Below are 25554 nucleotides of genomic sequence, written 5' to 3' on the forward strand. Positions count from 1 at the left end.
CTCGAACGCCCCATTTCCAAAAGCTTTCAGACCTCGAATAGCTTCCTCCGTGGTCAGACAAAAGTACTATCATGCACGAGTTTTATGTTCTCGTTATTTGGCTGCTTATATGTAACATTTACTTCCTTTCCATTCTGGCAGCATTAGGCTCGCCTGCCTGGCTCTCGAACGCCCCATTTCCAAAAGCTTTCAGACCTCGAATAGCTTCCTCCGTGGTCAGACGATGTTTCGTCCAGTATTTCCCATCCAGATGCAGAACAGGAATATCATATTTGTAGCGATCGAACCATTCTGCATTTTCTTTGTCCGTTATGTCAACTTGCTCAAGACAATGAGGGTATGGCGCTTTGAGTTCGACAAGGACGCCTTTTACCTTGTCGCAAAGCGTACATCCCTCTTTCGTAAATAATCGAACACGTGGTGCGTTGCTATCATCGCACGTGTAGATAGACCCAGAAACGCTTGCGGGTAGGCTTTTAGTTGACCGGAACAAGCGTTGTTGTACCCGGAAGCCCAAGGCAGGTCGCTTACGCGCTGATGGTGGCAATACTGGCCACGTAACGCGAAAGGCCCAAGCTTTGCTACAAAGAGTCATTGAAAGTGGTAGCAGAAGCAGATATCTGTAGATATTTCTGGAAGGCAACATTCAGAAAAGACTGTCAAAGGAATGAAGCCCTCTGCAATGGGATCAGGAGCGATCTACTCGCGGTCAAGTGGGCCGATGTCGACAGGCCGCATTCCGCCATCGTCGGTATTTTTTGGCCGACCGACTGACTGTGACGGGGGACACATAACCCTAGACCTAAGTTCTATATAAACTTGGAGGACAACGCATCGGAGAGACTGGCCAACTCCATCCACGTATCGACAGCTTGGGCGCCATACTCTCGGACATCGCGTACACCATCGAAGGTCAACACTTCGTGTGACGTCCCCGAAATTACGATAAGGGTCGGTATTTCATGCTTGCGTTTGAATCCCAAGGCGGACAGTTCGCGTTTTGCACAGGTTTTGAAATGTTCCTTAAGGGCGTTTCGATCCGGGCTGTTGTAGGGAACAGCCATCCAATTCTTTCCAATGTACTTTTGCATAGACTCTTCGTCCACATCAGACGATACATGAACAAGGGATAATCCATGTCGTTGCGCCAGTCTTCTGTTGCTTGCAGCATTGTTCGTAGGGGGTGGTGGCAACAGAATATCGTCAAAATAATCGTGAATCAGATTGGTCACGGGTGTACTCATGGGACACCAGCTCGCCGCAAAGTAAAGGGCAACAATCTTGGAGTTATCAAGTGCATACTGTAGCGATTCGTACCGATGAAGGGGATGCTCGCGTAGGGAATCGTCTATATCTACCGGCGCGTTGCCCACCTTGATGGGACCGCCTATTTCCTGTTCGTTGACGAGAGACTTTCGTTGCCAGACCACAACTATCAATCCGAGAGCCAGAATGCCAAGCATCAGTTTCCCCAAACCCACGAGATCCGATGTCTGGACATGTTTGTGTCGAAGTCTTCTATTGGACGCAGCATTGCGGCCGTTCCGATCGGCTTCGGTCATTGGCAAAATGCCAGTCTTTCGTTTCTGCATGGAAAGGTGCGTTGTGGTGATGCCGTCGGCTGTTTCGCTTGTTTGTGGCAGACTCGACGAAGCGCGTGACGAGCTTATACTCATGTGCACGAAGCGCGTAAAAGGAACACCCAGCAAGATCAGGTAGAGAAAAGTATCGACAATGAGGATATGTCGTAAAAATGATCGCCTTCTCTGGTGGACGAGAAAATGGTTTTACTTCTACAGTAAGTGACTATTACTGGTATTCTACATTATCTACAGAAGATACAGCAAAGTCTTTTCATTGGTCATCCTTCGGTCTGCCGTAGGTAGCGGAGCCCTCCTATACGTTTCAAGTCAGGGTTGTTGTGACCGACCGAAGAAAGCACCATGGGACCGACCAGGACCTCGTCATGCTAGAAATATTGACTGTATTGTCCAATCAGAAACGAAAGAAGACGGGATTTGTCGGCCGACAAAAATGTCAAACGTCGAATATTAACTGCAAGTTCAAAAGTGCCGCTTGCTCCATACCCCTTTCGACGTCACTGTCCAATATCTGTCATACACAGCGCGATACCCCCGCGCACACAGAGACACAGCTGGCATCTGGCCCACGGAGCCAAAGCGCACGAAATCGATATATCGAACGATTGTTTGCTTGGCAAACGTGATACGTACTGTCCGTCGTCGTGAGTGGGAGCGACGGTATAGTTCCGTGAAACCGAGCGAGAAAGCGAAAAAAAGCTCGTACAGAAAATCCCAACTTCCCCTCCTCGGAACTCCCTTTCCGCACACTGCTACAGCCCCGCGCAAGGAAATCACGAAGCCTCCGCGCGACCCCGGAACTATCCGTGTAGAATTCCTGGTGTCTCGAATTCGGATGCGCGCAACAGTCAGCTTTCTCACGTGAAATTTGCGTTTGCCGTTTTTCCTTCCGTGCACCCTTTCATCCGAGATTTTGTTACCGGACAATTACTCTTAGTCTCGTACTTGAAAGTTGGAATTCATTTCCCTTGCTGGTGTATCCAACTACTACCATGATTCAGTACGATCGTTCGCCCTTCGGCATATCGACGCTCTGTCGCATGCACGGGAGTGCTGTGTACCGAGCAACGATTCCAGGCTTTGCCTCGGTGATCTTCATTGTTCTCATTCACGAGCTTTGGTTGGAACGTCCTATTTACCAGGAGAAGGACAACGAGCTAGGTCATCCCTACGCCATTGGTGTTTTGGTTGGCACCATTACCTTTCTACTCGTCTTTCGCACTCAACAAGCCTACGCACGGTACTGGGAGGCATGCTCGTCCGTCTACCAGATGATGAGCAAATGGATGGACGCCTCTAGTCACACGGCCGTCTATCATTTACAGTGCGATCACTACGACCACATCAGACCGCCTTCCTTTTACGATTATCCCCACTTGAATGCCGAGTTTCTCACGAGAGACCGCGAAACTCACGATCCCAATTCAACGGGCGTGATGGAGTCGATGCGCATGCAAAAGCGGGCGACGACCAAATCGATCGAACAAATCGAAACTTGCCGACTCGCCCCTGCCAAGCCGAAAAGAAAGGTTTGGGAAAGACGATCTTCGGATACCAAATCCGAGAGTTCCAGTCGAGGAGAGGATACGCCCGTTCCGTTGGAATCAGACCCGCGTCTAGACGGCAACTGGGGAGCGCTCTTCGACGACAATCGTGCTACGTTCTTCGATCCCAAATTCCCCGACAGTATTGATAAAGCTGGCTTTGCAAGTTCGCAAGGCGGAAACACTCCACCACTCTTTCTCCAAGAACTGGCTCACTTAACTTCACTGTTGACCGGCGTTGCCTTGGCCACGCTCCGCAACGATATCGAAGGCGCCGAGTCACCCTTGGACATTTATGAAGCGGGATCGCCCTGGCCAGAAGTAGATCCGGACAAGATGGCCGACGCCACATTCTTCGGCGCAGGCTTTACCGCCATGAAGATTTCCAATTTCATCGGCATCGGTCGCACTCCCGAGGAACGCACCCGTTACAACGCCTCGCGCCCGCTGGCCGTCCTTGGTGGTGTCTCCGCCGCAGAAATTCGATTTCTGCAAATGGCTCGAGGCCCCTACGCCAAAACACAGCTGTGCTGGTCCTGGCTCTCGGAATTCATCACTCGAGAGCATTTGGCTGGTTCCACCGGGAATGTTGGACCGCCCATTATCAGTCGTATCATTCAGTTTCTGGGCGACGGGATGATCTACTACAACCACGCGCGAAAAATCACGTTTATTCCGTTTCCGTTCCCTCACGCCCAGCTTTCCGTAGTCTACGTGTTGGTCACAGTTCCGGCAGTGGCCTTTCTAATGGATCAGTACACGGAAAAGCTCTGGGTGGGTTGCATTTTGACCTTTTTGACCGTGACCGCATTGGCGGGTATTCACGAAGTCGCCCGAGAATTGGAAAATCCGTTTAGGAATGTCCCCAACGAGCTCCCTCTAGTGACGATGCAAGCGCAGTTCAACGAAGCTCTCTTGACCATGTATGCCGGCTTTCACCCGGACAACTTCTGGAAGGAGGACGCCGATCGCTACTCGAAAAAGAAGAAGCGGACGACTGCAAAAAAATGTGTGCAAAGCAATGGCGTCAATTCGTCGGAATCGTGTCCACGACAGGCCCCAGAAGGGGAGGCACCGGAGACGAGGACAAACCATGAAAAGTCTCTGGACGCAAAGATACAGGAATTGCTGGAGAAAATCGATCAGCAAGGGTCGGAACTTGCTAGATTACGGGCGACGGTGGTTTCCGGCATAAAAGATCCCGAGAGTCAGCCGGTGGAATATCACCGGCAGGCGGAGGAGCAAAGTGTTAGATAGTGAAGAGCTCACTCGACAACGCCAACAGTCGATCTTTGTGTATAGTATACTATTTTCACTCACGGTCAACTCTTTTTACACCACTAAGTGTAGCTAGCAGAGTTGAATCCATGTTTGGCCGTTCGTGGGTACAGTGATTAGTATTGCCTCTGCTATCGTTTACCAATGGCATGTAAGACATTATACGCACCCACATTGCTACAGTCTCTTTCTGTCGCAAAGATCTCACTGGACATTTTTCTAGCTAAAAGTGCTCGGAATGGAAATTTTCAGAACATGTACGTACCTGCCATTTGACGAAATTGACAAGTGAACTTAGACGGACCCGGAAGGTGTCGAAGCAGGTCATGGTGGATTTTTTTGGAAATTCCGTTGGGTGTTATCACAACTTTAAGTTACATTAGTGAACAACGCAGATTCTTACAGTACATGGCACGATGATACCTTCTGTTTCAGCTTTTGCCAATCTCGGGAAGCATTTCTGGGCTACTGCAACGGGCCTATTTCTGGCGCTAAGCGGTATGGCATCTTTGTTCCACGAAGGGCAAATTATTTTCAGTTTAAGTAGTGATAGCCCCTTCGCTGCGACACACGGCGTCGATGAGCTTCATCCAACTTCAGCAATATCTGAGATGAGGTCTGCTTCTGATAGACAAATGCAACAAAATAAGACGGAGACTGAGCTCTTGGTTTCATACAGAAACAGGTTCGAAGTAGTACCTGAAATCACTCGACCTTTAGTGGAAACAATCCCTGGCGATTCGACGGCACCGACCAGCCGTGCTTTCAACACAAGTCAAGCGGACCGGGCTGATATAAAAGAAGAACCAGGTCGAAAGCAAAATTGGAGTCGCATGATCATACCCTGGCCTGTTTTTGTTTTAAGTTTACCGAAATCTGGGACATCCTCGATCTCGAGTTATTTCAACTGTGGACTAAAGCATAGGCAGTCTGCTCATCATTGGGGGAAGATGAACAGTGGAAAACAAAATAAATTGGGATTTTGTTTTCTGGATAACGTCAGGGGCAACAGGCCAATGCTAAATGGCTGTGGAAAGTACAAGGTCTGGGTGGATGCCGGGGTGCCGTCCAGTCGGGGGAAATGTTTCTACCCCGGGATGCATGGTCTTGACAACATTGTAACTAATTATCCTAACGCAACCATAGTCCTCTCCACGAGGGAAGCCCTGAACTGGGTGCGCTCTGTCAGAAAGTACGCGGGAGGAACCCTGATGGACAAGTGGCAACGGAACTGTCCCGACTTTCCAAACGCAAACTCGACAGAGTTGGAGTGGGCGGTCTTCTACGATGGCTACAACGATTCCATCCGGAAATTTTCTATTGCGAATCCGTCTCTCACATTGGTTGAAGTCAACCTAGAAAGCAGCTTAGCCCCAAGTGTGCTCAAAGAAAAAGTAGGTTTCCGAAAGAATTGCCTTATGCATTGTCGACCTCATACAGGCTGTGAAAAACTGAATGATACCTTTCCAGTCGGAATCCATAGCGCGACTAGAGATACATCAGTACATTCGGTGGATGGAGCCAATTAATCAAGACTTCCAATGTACAGCTAGAAATGTGCAACAGCAGGGGTATCTAGCTACTTACGCGGCTATGCCATTTTACGAAGTGCACAGGTAACAGCAAGGTATGAGTTTGGGTTCACTATCTCAACTCACTTTCAGAGGTACGATACTAAAAATTTTAGACCAAGCCCTGAAAATGCCTACAAGCAACCTCTCTAGCTATAAATGTAATTTTGTAGGTGTGTAACTGTTAGTACAAACAGTGTATTCGAGCGCTGAAGTGTGTGCGAGCGTGACAATTTGTCGTTTGTAATTGATTCTGAAAGACTCTCTTAAGCTGAACCGTTTTTTCAACCCTGTGTTTTGACATGATTGACGGTCAATCCAGCAGGAAAAAATTCCTCTTTGTCCTCGGCATTCATCATTTTCAGAGCACGGTGCTAACAGTAACCGGTTTTCGCTCGACAATCTCCTCTCACCAGCTCAACAGTACTTGCAGTGACTGTGTGAGGCAGCCCAAATTGTATCTTAGAATTTGCTATTGTCTGGATCGTTCATAATCCATGGGATCAACCGGAAGAAATTGGGAGGGCTTGGGCGGTCCCGTCCGTGTCGATCGGGCAAACCTGAACGACATCGATCCATCTCTGGATGAGTGCTGTCAGCGAGAGGAAGAGTCCAATCGAAAAGGGAATGCTTTGCGTCGTACTCTGCAGCGATACGATGTTGTCGCGGAAAAAGAAAGACGTCGACGACAACTGGTGAATACGACGAACTTCTCGGGTTGTCGTTGCTGCTACGATCCCAACTCGGACGGTGGTGAGTATCTCGCTTTGATTGAACTGCGCACCTCAAGGAAACAAAAAGAAGAAGATGCAGAGGAGACAGAACACCAAGCTATGGAAGAGAAGAAAAAAGATGATACGGTCGATGTTGCCAGTGATCCATCAGATGACGAATTTGATTACTTGCTTGACGAAGAGCTTCCGGGACAGGGTGAAGAACTAAAAGCATTGGAAGATTTAAGAAGAGCGGAGTTGGAAATGTCTATCTTCAGCCGAGAAGTCGCGCTTTCTCATGGGTATGGAACGCATAGGCAAATGCACCCAACCCGGGTCCTGAAAGCAGCTGGGCTGGCGCCAGGAACTCGAGATCCATCTCCAGCAGTTGTCTTACATCTGGTCGACCCCGATTCAATTGCGTCGGCTTCCTTGGACCTGTACCTTGAGGAGCTGGCCCAAAAAGAGGCCAAAGGGACGAAATTTCTGCGCAGCGGAGGGCGGTCAACTTTGCTGATGGACGCCGAACTGGCTACTAAAGTGCTACCGCGCCTAAAGCCCGAAAAGGACATGCCAGCTATGGTCGCAATTCGGGATGGAGTTGCTACCAATGTTTGCCCCCGCTTGCAAGGTTTGACGGACAGGGACGGTCAAGTTGTGACAAGAGCTGTCTTCGAATGGCTGGACCGCTGCGGTGTATTGCTCGAGCACCCACCGCTGCTCGAAGCTGTCTGTCGCATCCGGCCCGAAGAGGAAGCTTTGATGGACTGCCTTACGTCACCAAAGCCAACTCCCCCAGAAGAACCTCGTTTTGATTGCGGTGTCCATGAGTGCTGTAAAACCTTCCCACACGAGCATATCGGTATTCAAAACGAGCAGCAAGATGGCCTCGTCATATCAGAGGCAGATGTGGTGGGGTAAGAATTTCTTTGTCAATTAAAACTATTACGAATTAATCGATTCAATTCTCTTTTGATTGCACCTCAACGGTTGTACGTAAGCTCGCATTAACAGTAAAGCCCAGTGAGAGAAAAGTAGGAGGTAAATTGGAATCGGTCGACCTAGTAGAAAGATTGGCGGTGACCCCCACCCCGCTTACGATGTTGGCTAAGTCCCTTCATGTTGGTTTTCCCGCCTTTCCGAGCACCAGCGTCTCGACGAGTCTTGGGACCTCCTCCAGTCTCTTGCTGCTCTTCTGGAATTTCCCACAATGCTGCCAGTTCTTTGGCCATAGCCTTAGCGCGTGGTCTATCTCCTTCAAAGACTGCAAAGCTAACCACTGGCAACTTCCATATCGGTTTCGTGGCCCATGCCTCCATTACTGCATGATGGTCAAGGGTGACCAAATAATCAGTAGCAATATCTTCGTCAAGATCATTTTCATCTGCATCAACATCACTAGTCCGTGTATAAATTTGCATCCCTGAGTTGCTCGCTGCGGTAGCAATGTCTGCTTTCCACTTAGCCAGAAAATCATCCACCCGGCTCGGGTCATCAAAGAGGCCGTTCAATCTCAATGGCGACAAATCAACAATCACTTGGTCCAAGGGTTGTCTACCACCGCTAGCCTTAAAGTGTAGAATCTGTGGTTTGTCCCGCGCATCACACCACTGTCGGTGAATATTGGCGAGCGGTGATCCCTTTCGAGTCCGTCGGTTGCCAGTGCCCGCAAAGGAAACGAAACCCTTCTTGGCGGCACGATCCATCTCGGCTCGTTCTTCGTCATTCAACCTATGCGGAACGTTTCGACTACCGTATCCTTTCTTCTTGGAAGGCTGACCACGACTCAGTCGTTCTACATCATCGCGCGAGATCCGACGGAGTTGGTTCGTTTTCCCTCCGCGGACTTTCTTGGCAGCTCCACTTACATAGGCCACCATGCGTTCCGGTACGCTTACGCGAGCCCGACCGGGATGGTCCCGAATTTCCTGCACTCTTAGCTTCTTCCCTTTCCATTCGTAGCCATTGAATCTAATGATCGCAGCCTGCCAAGTTTGCAAATCGACAAATAATGTGTTAGTTTCCGTACCAGGAAAAAGGAAGAAACGCCAACGTCACACGATTCTCATGCACCACAATGCCACCCACTCACAGTCAAGACCTACCTCCTTTTCCTCCACGGATGGAAAAGATACAAAGCCGTACTGTAGTGAGGACATGTCTGGTTTGCGAACTACACAGGCAGGTACGGACTGCAACTTGCTGACAGACTGAAAGAGACCCGACAAGTCATCGTCGTGCACAAATTCGTCAATATTACCCACAAACAATGTAGTTTCCACCATGGAATCGGGGAGTTGAGTCACTTCGTACCGCTCTCCGCCAATCATTTGCTCCACCATATCCGCTTCACGGTGCATATGAACATTCAAATGGGGAAGAGGATATCGTTGTCTGTAGTTGTGTGCCGCAAAAGCCTTAACGGTAAAGGCTCGGACGGCGAATCTAGAAGTATGGGAAGACAACATGGCGAGAAAGGTAGTTGCTGCACAGACCCGAGCGATGCCGCAAACAGAGCTCGGTAGTGACATGTGGGAATAATAGCGCTTACTGCGAGCAGTGGTGTACCGCATTGCGAGAATCCCACACTAATGATATAGCATGGATGAGAGAAGATTCCCCCAGAGAATGCTTCGACAGTCGAGAAAGAGCGATGCATAATGCTAGCAGACGGGTAAAACGCGATAGGATTAGAGGCACAAAAATGATAGCGTGTTACGATAGACACGGGAGACGATTGAGTCAGTCGTTGAAAAAAATAGCCGGCTGTGACACAAAGGATGGTCACTCTCACTGTCCGATCAAACTCTCACTATGAGTTCGCAGTCTTCCCGACTTCTCGACAAGTAGCTTTTCGAGCCTTCATGGCTCTTAGTCGGTAAAGGCTATGGAATGCCAGACTGTAATGCACTTCAATATTCTGTTTATAACAGACTTACTAATGAGGCATAGATTTCTTGATTCCAAAAAACATATTGACGCCTGTCAAAATTATGGCAATCAAGACTATACTTAAATTTGAACTATTTGAACGAATTCTTCAAACTTAGTTTCCTCCGCGGAGACGAAGGACCAAGTGCAACGTGGACTCCTTCTGGATGTTATAGTCCGAGAGAGTACGTCCGTCCTCGAGCTGCTTTCCGGCAAAAATGAGACGCTGCTGATCCGGAGGAATTCCTTCCTTGTCCTGGATCTTAGTCTTGACGTTGTCAATAGTGTCCGAAGGCTCGACATCGAGCGTAATGGTCTTTCCAGTCAAGGTCTTGACAAAAATCTGCATTCCTCCTCGGAGACGAAGCACCAAGTGCAACGTGGACTCCTTCTGGATGTTGTAGTCCGAGAGAGTACGTCCGTCCTCGAGCTGCTTTCCGGCAAAAATGAGACGCTGCTGATCGGGAGGAATTCCTTCCTTGTCCTGGATCTTAGTCTTGACGTTGTCAATAGTATCCGAAGGCTCGACATCGAGCGTAATGGTCTTTCCAGTCAAGGTCTTGACAAAAATCTGCATTCCTCCTCGGAGACGAAGCACCAAGTGCAACGTGGACTCCTTCTGGATGTTGTAGTCCGAGAGAGTACGTCCGTCCTCGAGCTGCTTTCCGGCAAAAATGAGACGCTGCTGATCCGGAGGAATTCCTTCCTTGTCCTGGATCTTAGTCTTGACGTTGTCAATAGTGTCCGAAGGCTCGACATCGAGCGTGATGGTCTTTCCAGTCAAGGTCTTGACAAAAATCTGCATTCCTCCTCGGAGACGAAGCACCAAGTGCAACGTGGACTCCTTCTGGATGTTGTAGTCCGAGAGAGTACGTCCGTCCTCGAGCTGCTTTCCGGCAAAAATGAGACGCTGCTGATCCGGAGGAATTCCTTCCTTGTCCTGGATCTTAGTCTTGACGTTGTCAATAGTGTCCGAAGGCTCGACATCGAGCGTGATGGTCTTTCCAGTCAAGGTCTTGACAAAAATCTGCATTCCTCCTCGGAGACGAAGCACCAAGTGCAACGTGGACTCCTTCTGGATGTTGTAGTCCGAGAGAGTACGTCCGTCCTCGAGCTGCTTTCCGGCAAAAATGAGACGCTGCTGATCCGGAGGAATTCCTTCCTTGTCCTGGATCTTAGTCTTGACGTTGTCAATAGTGTCCGAAGGCTCGACATCGAGCGTGATGGTCTTTCCAGTCAAGGTCTTGACAAAAATCTGCATTCCTCCTCGGAGACGAAGCACCAAGTGCAACGTGGACTCCTTCTGGATGTTGTAGTCCGAGAGAGTACGTCCGTCCTCGAGCTGCTTTCCGGCAAAAATGAGACGCTGCTGATCGGGAGGAATTCCTTCCTTGTCCTGGATCTTAGTCTTGACGTTGTCAATAGTGTCCGAAGGCTCGACATCGAGCGTAATGGTCTTTCCAGTTAAAGTCTTGACGAAAATCTAAAAAAGCGTAGAAAGCAGTACCAACGATACGTAAGAATCGTATTCGGCAGAATTCCTAACCAAAGAAAGCCACTTCGTGGTTTCCACTCCACCATTCGCTTCCATTCCGCTTTCAGCATCAGCAGACAACGCTATACGTCCAAAAACTCATTGTGATCAAGTAACCGTCCAATACGATTCCTCTCCAATCGTATCATCTTGAGAAAATGACTGATTTTCGACATGTTTGTCCGTGAACACTCATTTCACCACGCTTTCACTCTTTTTCTTGACCTCTTTCCAGCCACGATGTCCCTGACTACTAAGAATACTTTAATGGAAACATTTCCAAGCCACATCGTGCTTACCTGCATGGTTAGTTGTTGTTTTTTCCAAAGGCTCCCCGAAAATGGTTTTTATGGGAGCCGTGATCGTACAAAAATCTGCCGCAGCGAAGCTCAAAGAATACGGGTTTCTAGTACTTGCGCTACGTACAGAATAAACAGCGATACTCAGTCGCAGTCCCCTTTCAATATCTACGAGGTTCGTTGGGACACACACTTTTCGGTCGGTTTACAGTTGCGGTTAGTGCCACGCTTTCACGACTCGACTGGCGCTTCAAAAAAATATGATTGGCTAAATTAATCCTGAACGTCTCCGTGCGGGTTTGATACTGTAAGTGGACTACCTAATTGTAATTCCCTGACCTGGTGAATCCCGGGCGTTGCGTGAACTCACAGTGACTGCGACAACTGTGAAATAAGAAGCCGAAACCAGAATTGTAGCGCAACGCAAGCCAAAGCACGCCGCTCCACGTTCCCAGAGCTAATCACTGTAAAGTAAACACAATGATGAAAAGATGTAGCTTTGGTTCAATGCTTCAACTATGAAAGTTAGAGGCTTTTGGTTTTGTAACGCACTCGAGAGGAGGACGTTGACTACTGTACAGTCTTGAACACGTTCTGGTTGACAGTGAAACCAAAAAATAACTTTCTCACCAACTATAAAAGTGATACAGTTTTGCGCGAGCAGAGTATCCACAAATACGCAATTGTATCTCAACCAAGTTTTGATTTTTCTCGTGTTTTGCATTATGCCGAGTCTATTTCTTGTAGTATTTTTTCTACAATGGGAGCTAGGCTTTCGCCCAAACCTTTGTTCCCTGTTTCCGAAAGGTGCAGAGTATCTTGAAACCAATTCGCACCTCCACGTTCAAAATCAAACGGAAACGGCACAAACGTTGCTCGATCTTCGGTGTCGCAAAAAGCACGCAAATCCTGGTTGATCCGACCCGCCAATGCCCTGGCCAGCTCGTTTACAGACTGGTACCCCGACGGTGGAATCGCAATCGCAACGGTTCTCGGGACCCCCGAGTCGTAGTTTACTTGATGAAGCTGCAAAATATTCTCCACTGTTTCTGCTTGACCGTATCCTCTCCCCATATCATTGGTACCGGCCAATAGCAGAACCAAAGAGAAACCCGGATTTTGGGCGGCCCGAATTGCCCGTCGCAATCCCGTCCGATTGCTATCGAGATGTTCCAGCATTTGCGGTGCAGTCCAACCCGGCATACCCAAGTGCTGCACTTGAACCCTACGTCCCATCGATCGCAGCTTACTTTCCAAGTACGTGGCGTACGGAAAGAATTGCCGACCAGACGTTCCGGCTGTGAGAGAATCTCCGAAACAAAGCACACGATGCAGGCGTGGATTGGTAGTGTTCATGGCGACTGATGCAGGGCGCGTGTGCGATACGAATGCGGTGGCTTCCACGACGCTGCTCCGGGTGCTGGTCTTTTCGTACACGGCAAACACTAAATATACGGTCACAATGCCGAAAATCGTGTGACGCAAAATGTTGGTCAACAACCCTGTGCCTGTTTGCGAGGTCGCCACCATGGTCGTCGCCGCCAACAGGACGGCATAAACCACGAGGTGTTGCCCTCCGTTTTGTGCAGTGTAACGAGATGGTGTGTCTTTTGTCGGCACGGAAATATTTTTGTCGTGTTGTGTCGGCAATTCTTGTCGATTGTGGAAATGGCACATTTTGTCTGGCCGCTGCTTTTTCTCCATTAGAGTACAGGATATTGAAAATGGATCGATGTGGACACGTCACGAAAAAGGAGAGAAACCGGAGATACAGGTGGAGGGAGGGTTTGTAGTTTCGACGCTTGGGGAACGATCGCGGACACCCATCCACAATCCCATCTCCCCCCCTTGCTCACAGTCCGTACAGAGCCCTCTACGCCCCAGAGATCATTGCCAATCGCAGGATTGATCATGATCCAATTTTGGTCCTTAATAGGCTTTTTGGCCTCGTTGGCTTTGACTGTGAATGCCTACGGCATCTACGACGCACGGAAAGCGAAAGCCTTGTCGCAAAAGTCGGTGGTGTCCCAAACTATGACGATGACGCGGAGGGAAACGATCCGCATGCCGAGTCAATCCCCGCAAGTTCCGTACATGGTACGTCGTTGAACTGCTTTCGTTCTTTGCCAACGTAGCACTCGTTCGGATCGTGGAACTGACTCTTTGTCCTGCGCCTTCAGCCTCCGGGAGCCGACTACGCACAATTTATTGATATCGAAGCCGCCATGTACCGAGATCGAACCCTCTTTATCAGCACCTTTATCGACGAAGAAACCGCCAACAGTCTCATTTCAATCATGCTGTATCTCCGTAACGAAAGTCCCAAAGACCCGATCAGCATGTACTTCAACGTACCCGGCGCACTCTTGCGGCCTTCGCTGGCCCTGTACGACCTGATCCAGCAGACGAAACAAAAGTGTGAGATTGAAACGGTGAATCTCGGTTTGTGTGCGGGTATGGGCGCCTTCTTGTGTTCGGCTGGGACCAAAGGTAAGCGTAACGCCATGCCCAACAGTCGTTTTCTGCTGCAACGGACCGGCATGGACGAGGTCTTTCGTGGACAGGCGACCGACATTGCGCTCGAGGTTCGTAACGTCAAAAAGTGGAACGACCGTATGGAGGAAGAACTGTCCCAGATGACGGGACAGCCCCTGGAACGGATTCAGCAAGATCTGAAGCGTGATTTTTACCTTTCGTCGGACGAGGCGGTGCAGTACGGACTGATTGATCGTGTTCTGTTGCCGTCGCCGCGCAAACGTGCCGGTGGCAAACAAGACGCCGATCTCGGTGCCTTTGAAGGGGAAGGAGATCAGCGCTATCAGGGTGAGGAAAATAAGGGAGGCTGGGGCAGTCGCACACAAACACCGCCCGAGGAACGAAAGAAAGACGATGACGACGACGAGCCGAAAATCATGAAAAATTAATAAAATTCAACTCAGCGAGAGTGTAAGAGTGGAATACTAAGACCGTGTTTTACTCTTGTGATGAGATGTGTCCCGGTTTCCACCGAAAGAGGAACTCCCTGGATTGTGGTAGAACTACAATCTATATGGTTCGTAAAGAAGTGGTTATGTAGCACGAAACACAGGCTACTAGGCTCTATTTGAGGTAAGCAAGAACTCGTAGACGTCTGGCAATTTCGTTGCAGTAATTCCTGTTGAGTGACCTCGTACCGACCCCTCAAATCCTTCTTGATCCTTGTCGTATCGTGTGTATCGAATGATTTCTGTATTTTCAGTATTCGCGGTCCGAAGAGAAGTTACCAAACGATCACTGTATACCACAGGAAAAATGACATCATCCGCGGAATGAAAGACCCAGAAAGGGATCCCTTTCAAACGGTCCAACGCCAATTTCGGAAGCGTTCCAGAAAATCCGTACGCAGCAATAGTACAAGCTCGAAATCTCCTGGTGGTTGCAAGCTCAACAGCGAGAGTCGCTCCATCGCTGAAACCAAAAAGATACACGGAGTTCGGATCGACATAGGGACAACCTGCTCGTTGCCCAGCTTCGCTGCAGACCCATTCGATAAATTGTAATATTTTGCTCCGAGGCTCTTCGTAAAAGGAACGTTTCCCTGCGGAGTACGGCGCGACCATGGCAAATTTGTCAGCCAAGGCTGTCGGAGCACGACCGGTGAACAAAAGGCTGGGCGCTAAGCCAGCATGTTCACCCAATGGATCTGCCAAACTCCAGACTGTTTCGTCATTCCTGCCGGCCTCGTGGAGTACCACAAGCAGCGGAAGTGGTGTCTGCTCTTTTCTTTTGGGTTCGTACACCAAAGCAGCATACGTTGCATCATCAACAACATCTCTGAGAGTTCCACGTGATACTGATACCTCTCTGGCCTGGACTTGACCAGGGTTCGAGAGGATTCCGGGTAAGAAAGCTGATGATGATGAAATTGCTTCCCGTCGTGAAAGTGGGAGGTCAAAGTGACTCGCTGCCATCTGCAAAGCCTTGGTAGACATCAGGTTCTTTCTAGAACGTTTCGAGCTGACCGTCCAGCAGTCGACTCTACTTGAAACAATCAGTACAGAGAAAATTAAAAAGCTAGTTCTTGTGCGTCTTCCAGACACAAAATCTCCCTTCATTGCGCAAGTTGAGCAGTGCTGCTCACTGCGTTCGACAACCTTCCGACGAAACCAACCAGTACAATTTGTCTAAAAAGACTCCTGTAAAGAGCGCGCCCCCTACTCCATTGCCATGCCAAGACAGTTTTGAGGTTCGTTCTGGAATTGACTATGGATCGTAGTACTGAAGAATACAACGGAAGGAAGCCGACCGTCGATGCTGTACGCCAGCAGCGAAAGTTGTTGTAGTCGTGGTGGTTGCCAAAATCCAATTTTCATCATGTAGGTAGGCAAACTGACAGTGACTGTGAATGAAGTTGTGTCCCGTCGTGTCATGTCTGTCACTTCTTGATTTTTTGACCGCTGTGGATTTTCGCGCGCCTGTCTGCGGTCCTTTGGAGAAATCTCCACGTGGTACAATACTCGGTTCAAAGATAAAAAAGAACCATTTACGTCGTGTAGGATCAAACCCCTTGCATATTTTTTTGCTTTTTCATTTTGCTTGTTTTTGCTGCTACCTTTGGCTCATTTGGACTTCTATAACAAGACCATAGCCCGAACACTCACTTTTGACTTCAATCGTTGATCCCTAACCGACCAGCGTCTGGATTGGTCCTTGTAGGATCTGCTTTGTCGAGTAATTCAATGCGGTTTACGTCCCCGGCTTCGGGACCTTCCAACTGGATTGCCTGGAAAGAAAAGGGACGTCAATCCTACGATCGAGGTGAATACGAAGACGCGCTTCACGCCTACAAGGCGGCGCTGAGTACAGAGTACGAATGCCCAGCCTCGGACCGACAAATCCTTCTTTCCAACATGGTCGCTTGTCGACTAAAAATTGGCGGCCCCGCACAGGCCCGGGCGGCTCTAGAGAATGCGAAGCAGTGCGTCGACATCAATCCGTCTTGGGCTAAAGGTCGTGTACGGCTAGCCTCAGCTTACGTGACTTTGGGCGGCCACTCGAATGATGCTTGCAATGAGCTACAAAGTGCCCTACGTTTGGATCCCGGAAATTCATTGGCACGCCAAATGCTGATCCGAGAACTGCGTCGTGACCACGGTTCCGCTGCGGCTGCGTCCAATGCCGATTTTGACGTTGAGCCTCCCGAAAATCCTGAATACATCCCATTCCCACATAGGTCCACGCGCAATCGGACTACCAATAGCCCAATCGATGAATCGCCGTCATGGGCTGACCGTCTGAGATTTCACCGCGACAGACTTGTCACATACTACGCAAGTCAATCAGAGGACACGAAAGCAGTGGTTAAAATTGCTGCCTTTCTGCTCTTTTTATATGTTGCATTTGGAGGTCGCTTCGGAATGGAATTACTATTCGGGCAAAGGAAACGTGGTAATTATGAATATGGCAACGCCTACGACCGATACTACCAGAATCACAGACACGGACCTCATTCAGGATATGATCCTTCTGACAGCGCTTATAAGCGTTCGAGGTCTGGGAGTGAATGGAACTACTCCTTGCAACTGTTTGATGGGAGTCTTTCTTCCATGGCGATCCTGCTTGGGGTAGCTTACGTCTGTCACAGAAATGGTGTGAATCCTTTACAAGCCCTGATGGTGTTGAACATGATTGGAGGAGGTAGGCGTCGGGCTCACTTCGGCGGAGGCATGGGAGGTTTTCGTATGGGCAGACCACGTCGTGGTGGCTGGTAAATCTTCAGTTGTGGCAACCCTTCCTCCACATGTGTACAAAAGCAAAAAGGTTGTATGAGGAAGTTGTCGCTGATTGCAGAAAAGTTCGTCGAGACCATGGCGATTTTAGATTCGAGATCTTTGAAAATTCTGCTAATCACCAGCCTCCTGAAATAAGAATGTTATAGATAGCCAATTCCGCTCACTCACACTCGTGTTCCAAACTGTAAACGCACTTGTCCATAAATTCTCTCGAACTCGCAAAAGCCAAGACATGCTACCCGCAGACCGGTCGGTAGTAAAGCAACCGGAAAACAATTTAGTCAAACGAAATGTCTAGGGCTTCAGCGAGCTGAAGTTATCGCAAACGCATTCATAGCAGTTTGTCAATGTAAATGACATACGATAGCATGGGTGAGCGGTTCTAAAAAAAAGGTTCGCTTCTCTTCGATTATGCGTGTCATTCTTGCTCAGAGACCATGCTAATCTTCTCTGTATATTTAAGCGTTTGTTTAATGAGCCTCAGTTGCCTGAGACTCGACTTTGAAGGTGTTTTTTGACCTTATAAAGCTCTAAAATATTGTTGACTAACAATGAATACTTGGCGTGTCAAAGTACCTTGTAGATATTATAGATCCTATTCAATTTACCGTCAATTCGACATTAAAAGCGCTAAGGATTGAAAATGAGCATATTGACAGTGAGGCTGTCGAGAACGAACCGAGTTTCACTTCCTTCTGTCCTCCGTTTTCTTCTCGCTAGCAGTGACCGACAACCAATTTCCAGCTCACCGTCAACACCAACTTCCGAGCCAACAAAAAATCTCCATTTCGTTGTCGATCAAATACACTGATCTGTGAGCAATCCAGCCGAAGCAACATGAGAACGGAGGAGTCAGAAAACGATCGGTTGGCACCTGTTTTTGTCCACGATGAACCAAAGTATTTTGAGAAAGAAGCGGTAAGCTACAACTCATGAACCGAAGTCAGTCTCTAGCTTGCTCTAGTTGCAATCACCACATTGTTGTCATCTTTCGATTCACACTGAATTCCTACTTCAGCATCTCTATCCGCCGGAATACGAGGGGCATTTCGAGAGCTTGGTGATGACAGCAGAAACGATTCGTAGTCGAGTCCGCGATCTGGCGGCTATCATAAAAGAGGATTATGCAGGAATGCGCCCGGTACTGTTGTGTACGCTGAAAGGAGCATGTCCATTTTACACACATCTTACTGATGCCTTACAAGACCTGTGCCAAGGATATGACATGGAATTTGTCCGAGCTTCAAGCTACGAAGGAACGTCGTCGTCCGGCAACGTCATCGTTTCGGGCGTGAAACCCGAGTCGCTGCAACACCGGCACGTTCTCATTATCGAGGATATTTTAGATACTGGGACCACGTTAGCCCATCTTGTGCCACATTTGGAGGACGTAGGAAAGCCTGCAAGCTTGGAAGTGTGTACTCTCCTTGACAAACGTCTGGAGGAACCGAAGAAGTACGTAGCAAAGTATGTCGGATTTTCAATTCCAAATCATTTTATCATTGGCTACGGCCTGGATTATAATGAATTGTATCGTGACTTGAAAGATATTTTCATCATTTCAAAAGAAGGCATCAGCTTCGACAGGAGTAACCTTCATTCTTGACCTCAATTGGGCGAGAGCTCTAGCAGAAGCGAACTGGCATTGATGCTTCAATGAAGGCAAAATTTTGCTTGGCAGCCTGTGCCTACTAGCAATTCCCGCTGACCTGCTACTTTTGTGAGGGTATTAGGTATAAGTTCCTGATAACACTAGGGCGAGGCAGCTCCGTCTTCTAAGCATCCCAGCCTTTGGTGTAGCTCGTCTCCAACATGGACTGGACACATGTTCTCTCCCCCAATCCTTGATAGTCACACGGAGCGCAGGTCTGTTTTTTTTGGTACTTTTTTCTCGACTGCTCTAGTTTGTGAGCTAGATCGAAACGCACACATAAGCTCACCATTGTACGATAGTACCATGCTCGTCTACTGCTAAACCTTGTTTTGATTAGAGTTAGAAAGCGTTCAGTCAGTACACTTTCTGTGTTAGATAGGATAGCTGGTCGACAACAAGTCTGATATTAGATCAAGCAACTCGTCGACTTAGACACGCCAAGGAATGGACGATTTTTGGAAAGCACTTTGGACCTCACGATTCTGACCGATAAAACAATACTCGTCTTTACGATACAGAAAATTCTTTTTTAACTTCCGGGATGGACCAGCAGCAATCTACATTACTCCGAGCCATCGCGCTTTCATCGTTACATCTTGCCTCCTATGCACAAAAGGATCGTCTGCAAGCTTATGAGATTTTGGAGACTTTTAAGCGGTTTGAAGGACGGCTCCCCATAATTTTGGGCTGGCTACATTCGACGTCTCACTTTTACGAACAGTACGATATTACCGTAGCAACAAAGCTGCTAGCGCTTGAGATCCTTTCCGCTTTTTTGGACAAAGGCTACGAAAAAATATCGGAATTGGATCGTGTGGAGCTCAGACGAGCGGTTCTCAAGTCAGCCCACTTGCTGTCTACAAATACTTTGCCAGAAGGATCACGTATCTTGTCCAAGAAGCTTGCCTTTATACTAGAAAATTTAGTTGTCAGGGATTTCCCGCAACGCTGGACAACATTTGCGAACGATGTCTTCGCCTCTCAACAGGATGGAGGCCTGTGGTACAACGAACCAGGGCCGCAGGCGGTGCAACACCAGGGTGTGAGAATTTGCCTGGAGTGCTTGAAATTGGTCGCCGAGAACTGCACAGACTCAGACTTCAATGCAAGAATCAGCACGACAAGACGAAACGACGTCTTGATTGGTCTTAATGAAGTGTCAGGGGCCTTTCTGCCGAAAATGTTTCAACTTCTCGAACATTATCCCGTTTTACGACAGGCCAAAGACACCATGCACAGCATGCATGCATTTCTTGTATCCGACAATCGCGCAACAAATCAGATGACAGCCGAAGAATCTTCCCAGTATCGAGCTCAAAAAGAGCTGCGGGAGGGAACGGCTCAGATGATTTCTGATACACTTCTGGCATTGCGAACATTTTGTTGTTCGATGCCAGTGAACTGGATCACAGGAGGTTCTATAGATTTCTTGACTGCATTGCTACATCTGATGCGAGAGCCTGACTACGAGATTCAAATACGAGCGGTGGAATGCATTGAGCAGCTTGCGTTACGAGGAAAGCTGGATTTCGGTCAATGGCTCCGCCTTGTCACCAACATCCCCCTTGCAGTTCAAGAGGCAAATCATCTTTTTGCGGTTGAATATGAACATTTAATGACCGAAGATTCAGCGAAGGGAGTAAAAAAACATGCACAGGATCCGCTTGCGCTCCAGCTCCAGTTTCATCGGAGCACATCACGTCTTCTCGCCAATGTAGTCTCCTCACACCTTGCTTTGGTGACTTCTAATAAGTCAATTCTATCTGGAAACGGTGATGTCTACGAAAAGCTCATGGTCTTTTTTCGTCTTCAGGTAGACATGCTGCATCATCCTTCCGGGCGTATCTGCACCGAGCAAATTAATTCTTGGGTAGCACTCCTTCGAGACCCTCAGCTATCAAAGGCACGCCTACTCAAACCGTTCGTGGATGAAATTCTGAAAAGTTACATGAACCAAATGGTCAAAATCCGATGGGAAGACGTTGAAAACGAGCTGCACCCACACTCAGTCTTGCTAGCGGCAAGTTTTGACGACGAGGAAGACTTCGAAATCTGGATGTCTGACTTGCGATCAAGGTCAAGCCTTCTTTTCAAGTTTTTAGGGAGTGTCGAGCCCGAAATATCTTCAACTACTGTTAGCTCGACCTTTCAGAGTATTTTATACAAGTATGGAAATGGCCAGCCATTTGACAACGTAGAGTCTTTCAATTCTCAGCTCACACAAAGAAGCGAAGCAGTAGTTCAGTTCGAAGCCCTGTACCAGCCCATGGATACGGTTCTCGGGGGTATTCCTGTATGGGCGATAAATGTTGAAAAGCCGATACCGAGAGACCGCCTTGATGGCCAGTCTTCGCGCGACGGAACTCGACGAGCTTTGTCAGAACTGGTGCAGGCATTATTGTCTTGGTCTCCGACGCATGTATGGCTCAAGTTTCGAAGAGCACAGCTTTTGGACGCACTCAAGCACTACTGGAAGAATGGACACGACTCATCGACATTATTGGAGGCTGTGGATTCGCTGTTAAAGTACCTCGGGCTTCCAGATGAGTGGAATCTGAGTACAGTTGTGGGTGAGACAATGAGTGATGAAATTGTAGGGCTGAAGAAGAAAAGTGGGGTGACACTCGTCTCGATTTCGAAACAAGTCCCAAATCAACTTCTACCATGGTTGTCGCAGCTGAGCGATGCTTCAAAGTCTCTTCTATCTTCACACGGTTTAATTCCAGTCAATCAAATGCATCTTTACGAATTTTTGTCTTGCGTTGCAAGTGCTGTCGAAGATCCAAATCGTCGAGCAAGCTTCATAGCGGAAGTGCTATCAAATGCGGCTGATACGCTTGAACTTCCCGAAGTCCAATCAAGCCTCTCTGTACAGGGTTTACTGGAGACACTCGGAGTTAGTCAAGCTGCAGCTCTCCCAGAAAGTGTGACAGACGCTGCCCATGTCAAACAGATTACATGGCAGTACTATCGAATATTTAACGCTCTCAATCGATTGCTTTCTGTGGGAAAGAGATGCAACGAAGCCGCTAGGAAACGGTATGGAAGTACAGCAAGCCCGACTGTGTCGTCGAGTTCGGCGTTTGACTCCATCGGTTCTCAGAATTTTCCCGACGAAGGTCCAATCAGTATTGTGGACTTGGCAACGATTGATCCTTTTGCACCACTGTGGCCCCGAATTCTTCCTTCCTTTCTAAAAGTCTATGAGGCAACCATGGCTGTTTGGAGACCCGAGAATCAAGCACGATTATTGCAGAATCCTTACCAACGCTATTTATTCGCCATTTCCGACGACGAAGCTTTTCAGTCTAAGAATCACGACCAGAGTTCTGGCGGTGTTTTTGGTGAAAGTGGCACAGCTGGAAGTGTTGTAATGGGTACGACTCGCCGCGACAACAACCTTGTTCCAAAATGGAGCGGCTGGTTCAATGAGCTTCGTCATACATGCTTTCAAATGTTCGGTCTGTTGTGCACCCAGAGAGTCCTGTTTGCTCCCGAGCTCGCTAGCAGCTACCCTCGTATTGTCGCTGTTGTCACTGATCCAGCAAGTATGAAAGCGATGGAGCACAGACACTTTATTCATTTTTTGAAGCATGTGGTTGAACTTCTATTAGTTAGCTGCCCTTCTACAATGTACGCGACGCACCTGGAACCCATTCTTGGGCCGGTTTTCGAGCATATCAAATATAGATTGGAAAAGACCTGGCTACCAATTCTAAACAGTAGCACTCCTCCATCGGGCGCTGCAAAAGCATTGACGTCTAAGGGCTGCAGTTATGCTGCAGCTCTAGCTTCCAGGGGTGGGGATGATTGGTTTACTTGGTATTACGCACACGCAGGTCTCTTTGTCGGTGATTTAGATTCTGTCACAGCCGAAGCCGCTGTGGAGAAGTATCGAGTCGAAATTGGGCGCAACTTCAGCGACGTGCTTCAAGTTGCGTTGGCATTGAAGGGAGATTGGGCTTTGGTATTGGCCAATCAAGCGCGTGAAGAACAAGCCGCAAAAAGGAATGGGTACACCAAGCCGACTCCTCAAAATCGATTGAATCAGGATTCCGAGCAATACAATGCGGACGGCACTCTCAAAAGCGACGATCAACAAGCCATTGACGAAAGGAAGGCACTGCGTATTAATGGACTGTGCCACTTCATTTTGTTGGAAAATGAACGTGTTGCTGGTAATCTCACAATGGCGTTGATCCAATGTCTGGAATATCCCGATGCCTATACATGCAGGCGAGTAACAAAAATTTGCCACCGTCTGTTGGAAACGGTTGCCTGGTCACCGTCCTACAGCAACTTGCTTGGCAATATGATGTTTACGCAAGCCGTAAAAAACCTAGTCACGGAGCCCAAATGGATGGTTGGCATTGAGTGGGATATGATCAATGTTGTTCGTGACATTTATTGTCGCCTGGTTCTTGGGCAAATCTTGCAAGCAGGTGGACAAGGACCCGGCTTGCAGCAGCCCTCGACAAGCCAAAAGCCGGATTGCTATGAGCAAGCAAAAACTGTTGACCGCCCATTGCAAGGGGGAGGGATATTGGTTAACCCAACCGACGCACCTCGTCAGATTCTGTTGACCTTACCCGGGATTGATGCGATCGCTATTGAGCAGCTTGAGAGAAGCATGAAGGCGAAGCCGTCTGCCAAGGATCAAAAAGACTTTATTCGAGATTTGTTTCGCGTCGCTGCTGACAGCTTGAACGAAATCAGTCCAAGTACGAATATTGGAGCTGCCAGCGGGCTCTTCGATCGTGCCGTCCAAGAAGAGTCGCTTTTACATTCAAGAAATAAAGCGTCGATCCCAGACCTTCCCGAGAAGCTAATAACGCATTCGCAACTTTTGAAAGCGGCAAAAAGACAAGGAACAGACGAGCCTGAGGGACTTGCTGTTCTCCTACAAGAATATTAGAAATAGCTTTTGGTATCAATCATGAACCACATGTTCCATTTCTTCTATCATGATATGGATTAGACTGCAGCTGTAATGAATTGATCGTCCTCCCTGTCAGAGATAACCACATGCCTTGTTTCGCGCTCTTCAGCCATCCCATATTAGGCCGAGATGAGTAATACACGAGTTCCATGTCAAAGGCCTGGATAGGAATAAAATGCAAAAGCACTATAGACGAGAAAAGCGGAAGAGAGATGTCTAATTATCAAGTATCTGTCGACCAGCCTTGCCATAAACTTAAGTGGTTGACAGCAACGCGCACCCCCGAATTTGGTAGGTCCGTTTATTTTACTACAAGTAAGAAGAGTAAGCGTTCCGAAACCATTTTTCCCTTCGTAGTCCCGGTTCCCGAAATGTGGGTGGACTGTTCACTAGGGCAGAACGTTTTCTGATGGCACCCTTTTTCGATGCTTTTTGGCTGTGAGAGGCGGGCAAGTGTGAGCAACAAAGTAAGGTTGTGCTCTAGGGTTGTCTGTATCCATTGATTCCCATTGGCCATTGGCCATTGGCATAGGCCATGGCAATTGACATGCTCGTAACTTTTTAATGCATTTCTGTCAGCTCGGGAATGAAATGTTCAAATTTAATAATTAATGCAGTACCAAGGATGTGTATGTCGTGAGACTGCCGGCGCGCCTTGTCCAAGCCCTCGTGTGAAGCCCAAATCCGACGACCGCCTTTCCTCACGAACCATGCACAATTCTGGATCCGAGCCTACGAGACACAGAGAAAGCTCAGACTCTTCCATCTACACACACCAATACACTCTCCCCTCTATCAATCCATTATGACTTCGAGCAATGATCTGGCGGCGATGGCAGCCGCCGCCTCAGCTTTACATATACCTCTTTTGGGAGTCCGCCTGGAAGAATGTGGTGGCTACGATGAGGAAATGGCGTCTGATATTGAACTCCTTGACGGTGAAAACGAGGAAAACAGCAATAAGTCGACTTTGTGTGGGTTTCTTTTGGGATGGATCATTCTTCCTATTCTCCTCTTTGTGCAATTTGGTCTGGCTTTCACCGACGAAGCCCAATCAACACAGGATCTCCAATGGAAAATTGTCAACTTCAGCATTGCCTTATTCGTCGTCACTTCATGGCTCTTCCGACACGCATGCAGGGACATCAATCCATCATCTCTAGCTATCCCACTACTTCCCGAGATGATGATGGGCATCGTCTTGGGACTGGTCCTTTTCGGCAAGGTCGTCCTCGGTTTCTTCTTTCTATTGGTCAGCATGCTCTGCCTTGCTCTGTTTGTGGCAATAAGCTGCCTATGGCTCTTATGGAAGGGCGTAGACACGATCGTATTAGATACGAGCACAACCAAGGGTGGTGGTGTGCGAATGTCGAGGACATAAAAGGCTTTTTGCCATTGACTTTCCATGCCGTCGTCTGCCTCTCATCATCAACATCAAAATTCGGCCGACGAGAGGGATCTTTATCAAACCACGTTGTTGGCCTCAAAACGAAATAGGGGCTTTCGATACTAATTTCTTGGATACTTATTTATCTATCTTATCTATATTATATTTCTCTTTGTAAATTTCCAATGACCATATTTCATCAATCTCAATATAGCGAGTTTGTCTAGAAAAAATATCCTATGCCCTTATGACACAAAAGCACACTGGCTGTAACTGTAAAATAATCTTCCTTGCATAAAAATAGTACCACAAATGGTCATTAGTGACTCAAC

The 25554-nt window shown here is 48.2% G+C and overlaps 12 protein-coding genes across 13 annotated transcripts; 6 read left to right on the forward strand and 6 right to left on the reverse strand.

Annotated features, from left to right (window-relative positions):
* Positions 1-118: 118 nt before the first annotated feature.
* Positions 119-595, reverse strand: PHATRDRAFT_35557 (predicted protein; the record flags this gene model as incomplete). Its single annotated transcript, XM_002180158.1, has 1 exon — positions 119-595. The coding sequence occupies one exon, from the start codon at positions 593-595 to the stop codon at positions 119-121; it is 477 nt and encodes a 158-aa protein (XP_002180194.1).
* Positions 596-809: 214 nt separating this feature from the next.
* On the reverse strand, positions 810-1764 carry PHATRDRAFT_45770 (predicted protein; the record flags this gene model as incomplete). The annotated part of the gene is made up of 1 exon (XM_002180159.1): positions 810-1764. The coding sequence occupies exon 1, from the start codon at positions 1674-1676 to the stop codon at positions 810-812; it is 867 nt and encodes a 288-aa protein (XP_002180195.1). The 5' UTR covers positions 1677-1764.
* A 606-nt stretch (positions 1765-2370) lies between these two features.
* On the forward strand, positions 2371-5965 carry PHATRDRAFT_45771 (predicted protein). Its single transcript, XM_002179957.1, has 5 exons — positions 2371-4391; positions 4537-4574; positions 4647-4680; positions 4859-5817; positions 5864-5965. Exons 1-5 carry the CDS (start codon positions 2594-2596, stop codon positions 5876-5878), a joined length of 2844 nt encoding a protein of 947 aa, XP_002179993.1. The 5' UTR covers positions 2371-2593; the 3' UTR covers positions 5879-5965.
* Positions 5966-6345: 380 nt separating this feature from the next.
* Positions 6346-7628, forward strand: PHATRDRAFT_45772 (predicted protein; the record flags this gene model as incomplete). The annotated part of the gene is made up of 1 exon (XM_002179958.1): positions 6346-7628. The coding sequence occupies exon 1, from the start codon at positions 6492-6494 to the stop codon at positions 7626-7628; it is 1137 nt and encodes a 378-aa protein (XP_002179994.1). The 5' UTR covers positions 6346-6491.
* Positions 7629-7768: 140 nt separating this feature from the next.
* Positions 7769-9238, reverse strand: PHATRDRAFT_35561 (predicted protein; the record flags this gene model as incomplete). The annotated part of the gene is made up of 2 exons (XM_002180160.1): positions 7769-8692; positions 8813-9238. The coding sequence occupies 2 exons, from the start codon at positions 9236-9238 to the stop codon at positions 7769-7771; spliced, it is 1350 nt and encodes a 449-aa protein (XP_002180196.1).
* A 372-nt stretch (positions 9239-9610) lies between these two features.
* hUbi lies at positions 9611-11536 on the reverse strand (the record flags this gene model as incomplete). 2 transcript variants are annotated; one of them, XM_002180161.1, is made up of 1 exon in its annotated part: positions 9611-11536. In XM_002180161.1, one exon carries the CDS (start codon positions 10897-10899, stop codon positions 9754-9756), a length of 1146 nt encoding a protein of 381 aa, XP_002180197.1. The 2 variants fall into 2 exon arrangements, with proteins under 2 accessions (XP_002180197.1, XP_002180198.1); XM_002180162.2 differs by having other exon boundaries at positions 9754-10899.
* A 658-nt stretch (positions 11537-12194) lies between these two features.
* Positions 12195-13001, reverse strand: PHATRDRAFT_35562 (predicted protein; the record flags this gene model as incomplete). The annotated part of the gene is made up of 1 exon (XM_002180163.1): positions 12195-13001. One exon carries the CDS (start codon positions 12999-13001, stop codon positions 12195-12197), a length of 807 nt encoding a protein of 268 aa, XP_002180199.1.
* Positions 13002-13340: 339 nt separating this feature from the next.
* On the forward strand, positions 13341-14550 carry PHATRDRAFT_45773 (predicted protein). The gene is made up of 2 exons (XM_002179959.1): positions 13341-13568; positions 13652-14550. The coding sequence occupies exons 1-2, from the start codon at positions 13383-13385 to the stop codon at positions 14393-14395; spliced, it is 930 nt and encodes a 309-aa protein (XP_002179995.1). The 5' UTR covers positions 13341-13382; the 3' UTR covers positions 14396-14550.
* A 13-nt stretch (positions 14551-14563) lies between these two features.
* PHATRDRAFT_35564 (predicted protein) lies at positions 14564-15421 on the reverse strand (the record flags this gene model as incomplete). Its single annotated transcript, XM_002180164.1, has 1 exon — positions 14564-15421. The coding sequence occupies one exon, from the start codon at positions 15419-15421 to the stop codon at positions 14564-14566; it is 858 nt and encodes a 285-aa protein (XP_002180200.1).
* A 2658-nt stretch (positions 15422-18079) lies between these two features.
* Positions 18080-18848, forward strand: PHATRDRAFT_35566 (predicted protein; the record flags this gene model as incomplete). Its single annotated transcript, XM_002179960.1, has 2 exons — positions 18080-18160; positions 18261-18848. 2 exons carry the CDS (start codon positions 18080-18082, stop codon positions 18846-18848), a joined length of 669 nt encoding a protein of 222 aa, XP_002179996.1.
* A 336-nt stretch (positions 18849-19184) lies between these two features.
* On the forward strand, positions 19185-23847 carry PHATRDRAFT_45776 (predicted protein). Its single transcript, XM_002179961.1, has one exon. It carries the CDS (start codon positions 19438-19440, stop codon positions 23809-23811), a length of 4374 nt encoding a protein of 1457 aa, XP_002179997.1. The 5' UTR covers positions 19185-19437; the 3' UTR covers positions 23812-23847.
* A 793-nt stretch (positions 23848-24640) lies between these two features.
* Positions 24641-25216, forward strand: PHATRDRAFT_35568 (predicted protein; the record flags this gene model as incomplete). Its single annotated transcript, XM_002179962.1, has 1 exon — positions 24641-25216. The coding sequence occupies one exon, from the start codon at positions 24641-24643 to the stop codon at positions 25214-25216; it is 576 nt and encodes a 191-aa protein (XP_002179998.1).
* Positions 25217-25554: the final 338 nt, after the last annotated feature.

The sequence above is a fragment of the Phaeodactylum tricornutum genome, chromosome 8 (assembly GCF_000150955.2).
Source record: "Phaeodactylum tricornutum CCAP 1055/1 chromosome 8, whole genome shotgun sequence".
NCBI lineage: Eukaryota > Bacillariophyta > Bacillariophyceae > Surirellales > Neidiaceae > Phaeodactylum > Phaeodactylum tricornutum.

What these genes read in the sequence shown, in the direction of transcription:
- PHATRDRAFT_45771 (XM_002179957.1), top strand. Translation starts at nt 2,594, where the DNA reads ATGATTCAGTACGATCGTTCGCCCTTCGGCATATCGACGCTCTGTCGC. An exon ending in CCGGCAGGCGGAGGAGCAAA is followed by an intron (nt 4,392 to 4,536) that starts GTGTTAGATAGT and finishes TCGTGGGTACAG; the next exon opens with TGATTAGTATTGCCTCTGCT. An exon ending in AATGGAAATTTTCAGAACAT is followed by an intron (nt 4,681 to 4,858) that starts GTACGTACCTGC and finishes CTTCTGTTTCAG; the next exon opens with CTTTTGCCAATCTCGGGAAG.
- PHATRDRAFT_45773 (XM_002179959.1), top strand. Translation starts at nt 13,383, where the DNA reads ATGATCCAATTTTGGTCCTTAATAGGCTTTTTGGCCTCGTTGGCTTTG. An exon ending in CCCCGCAAGTTCCGTACATG is followed by an intron (nt 13,569 to 13,651) that starts GTACGTCGTTGA and finishes CTGCGCCTTCAG; the next exon opens with CCTCCGGGAGCCGACTACGC.
- PHATRDRAFT_45776 (XM_002179961.1), top strand. Translation starts at nt 19,438, where the DNA reads ATGGACCAGCAGCAATCTACATTACTCCGAGCCATCGCGCTTTCATCG.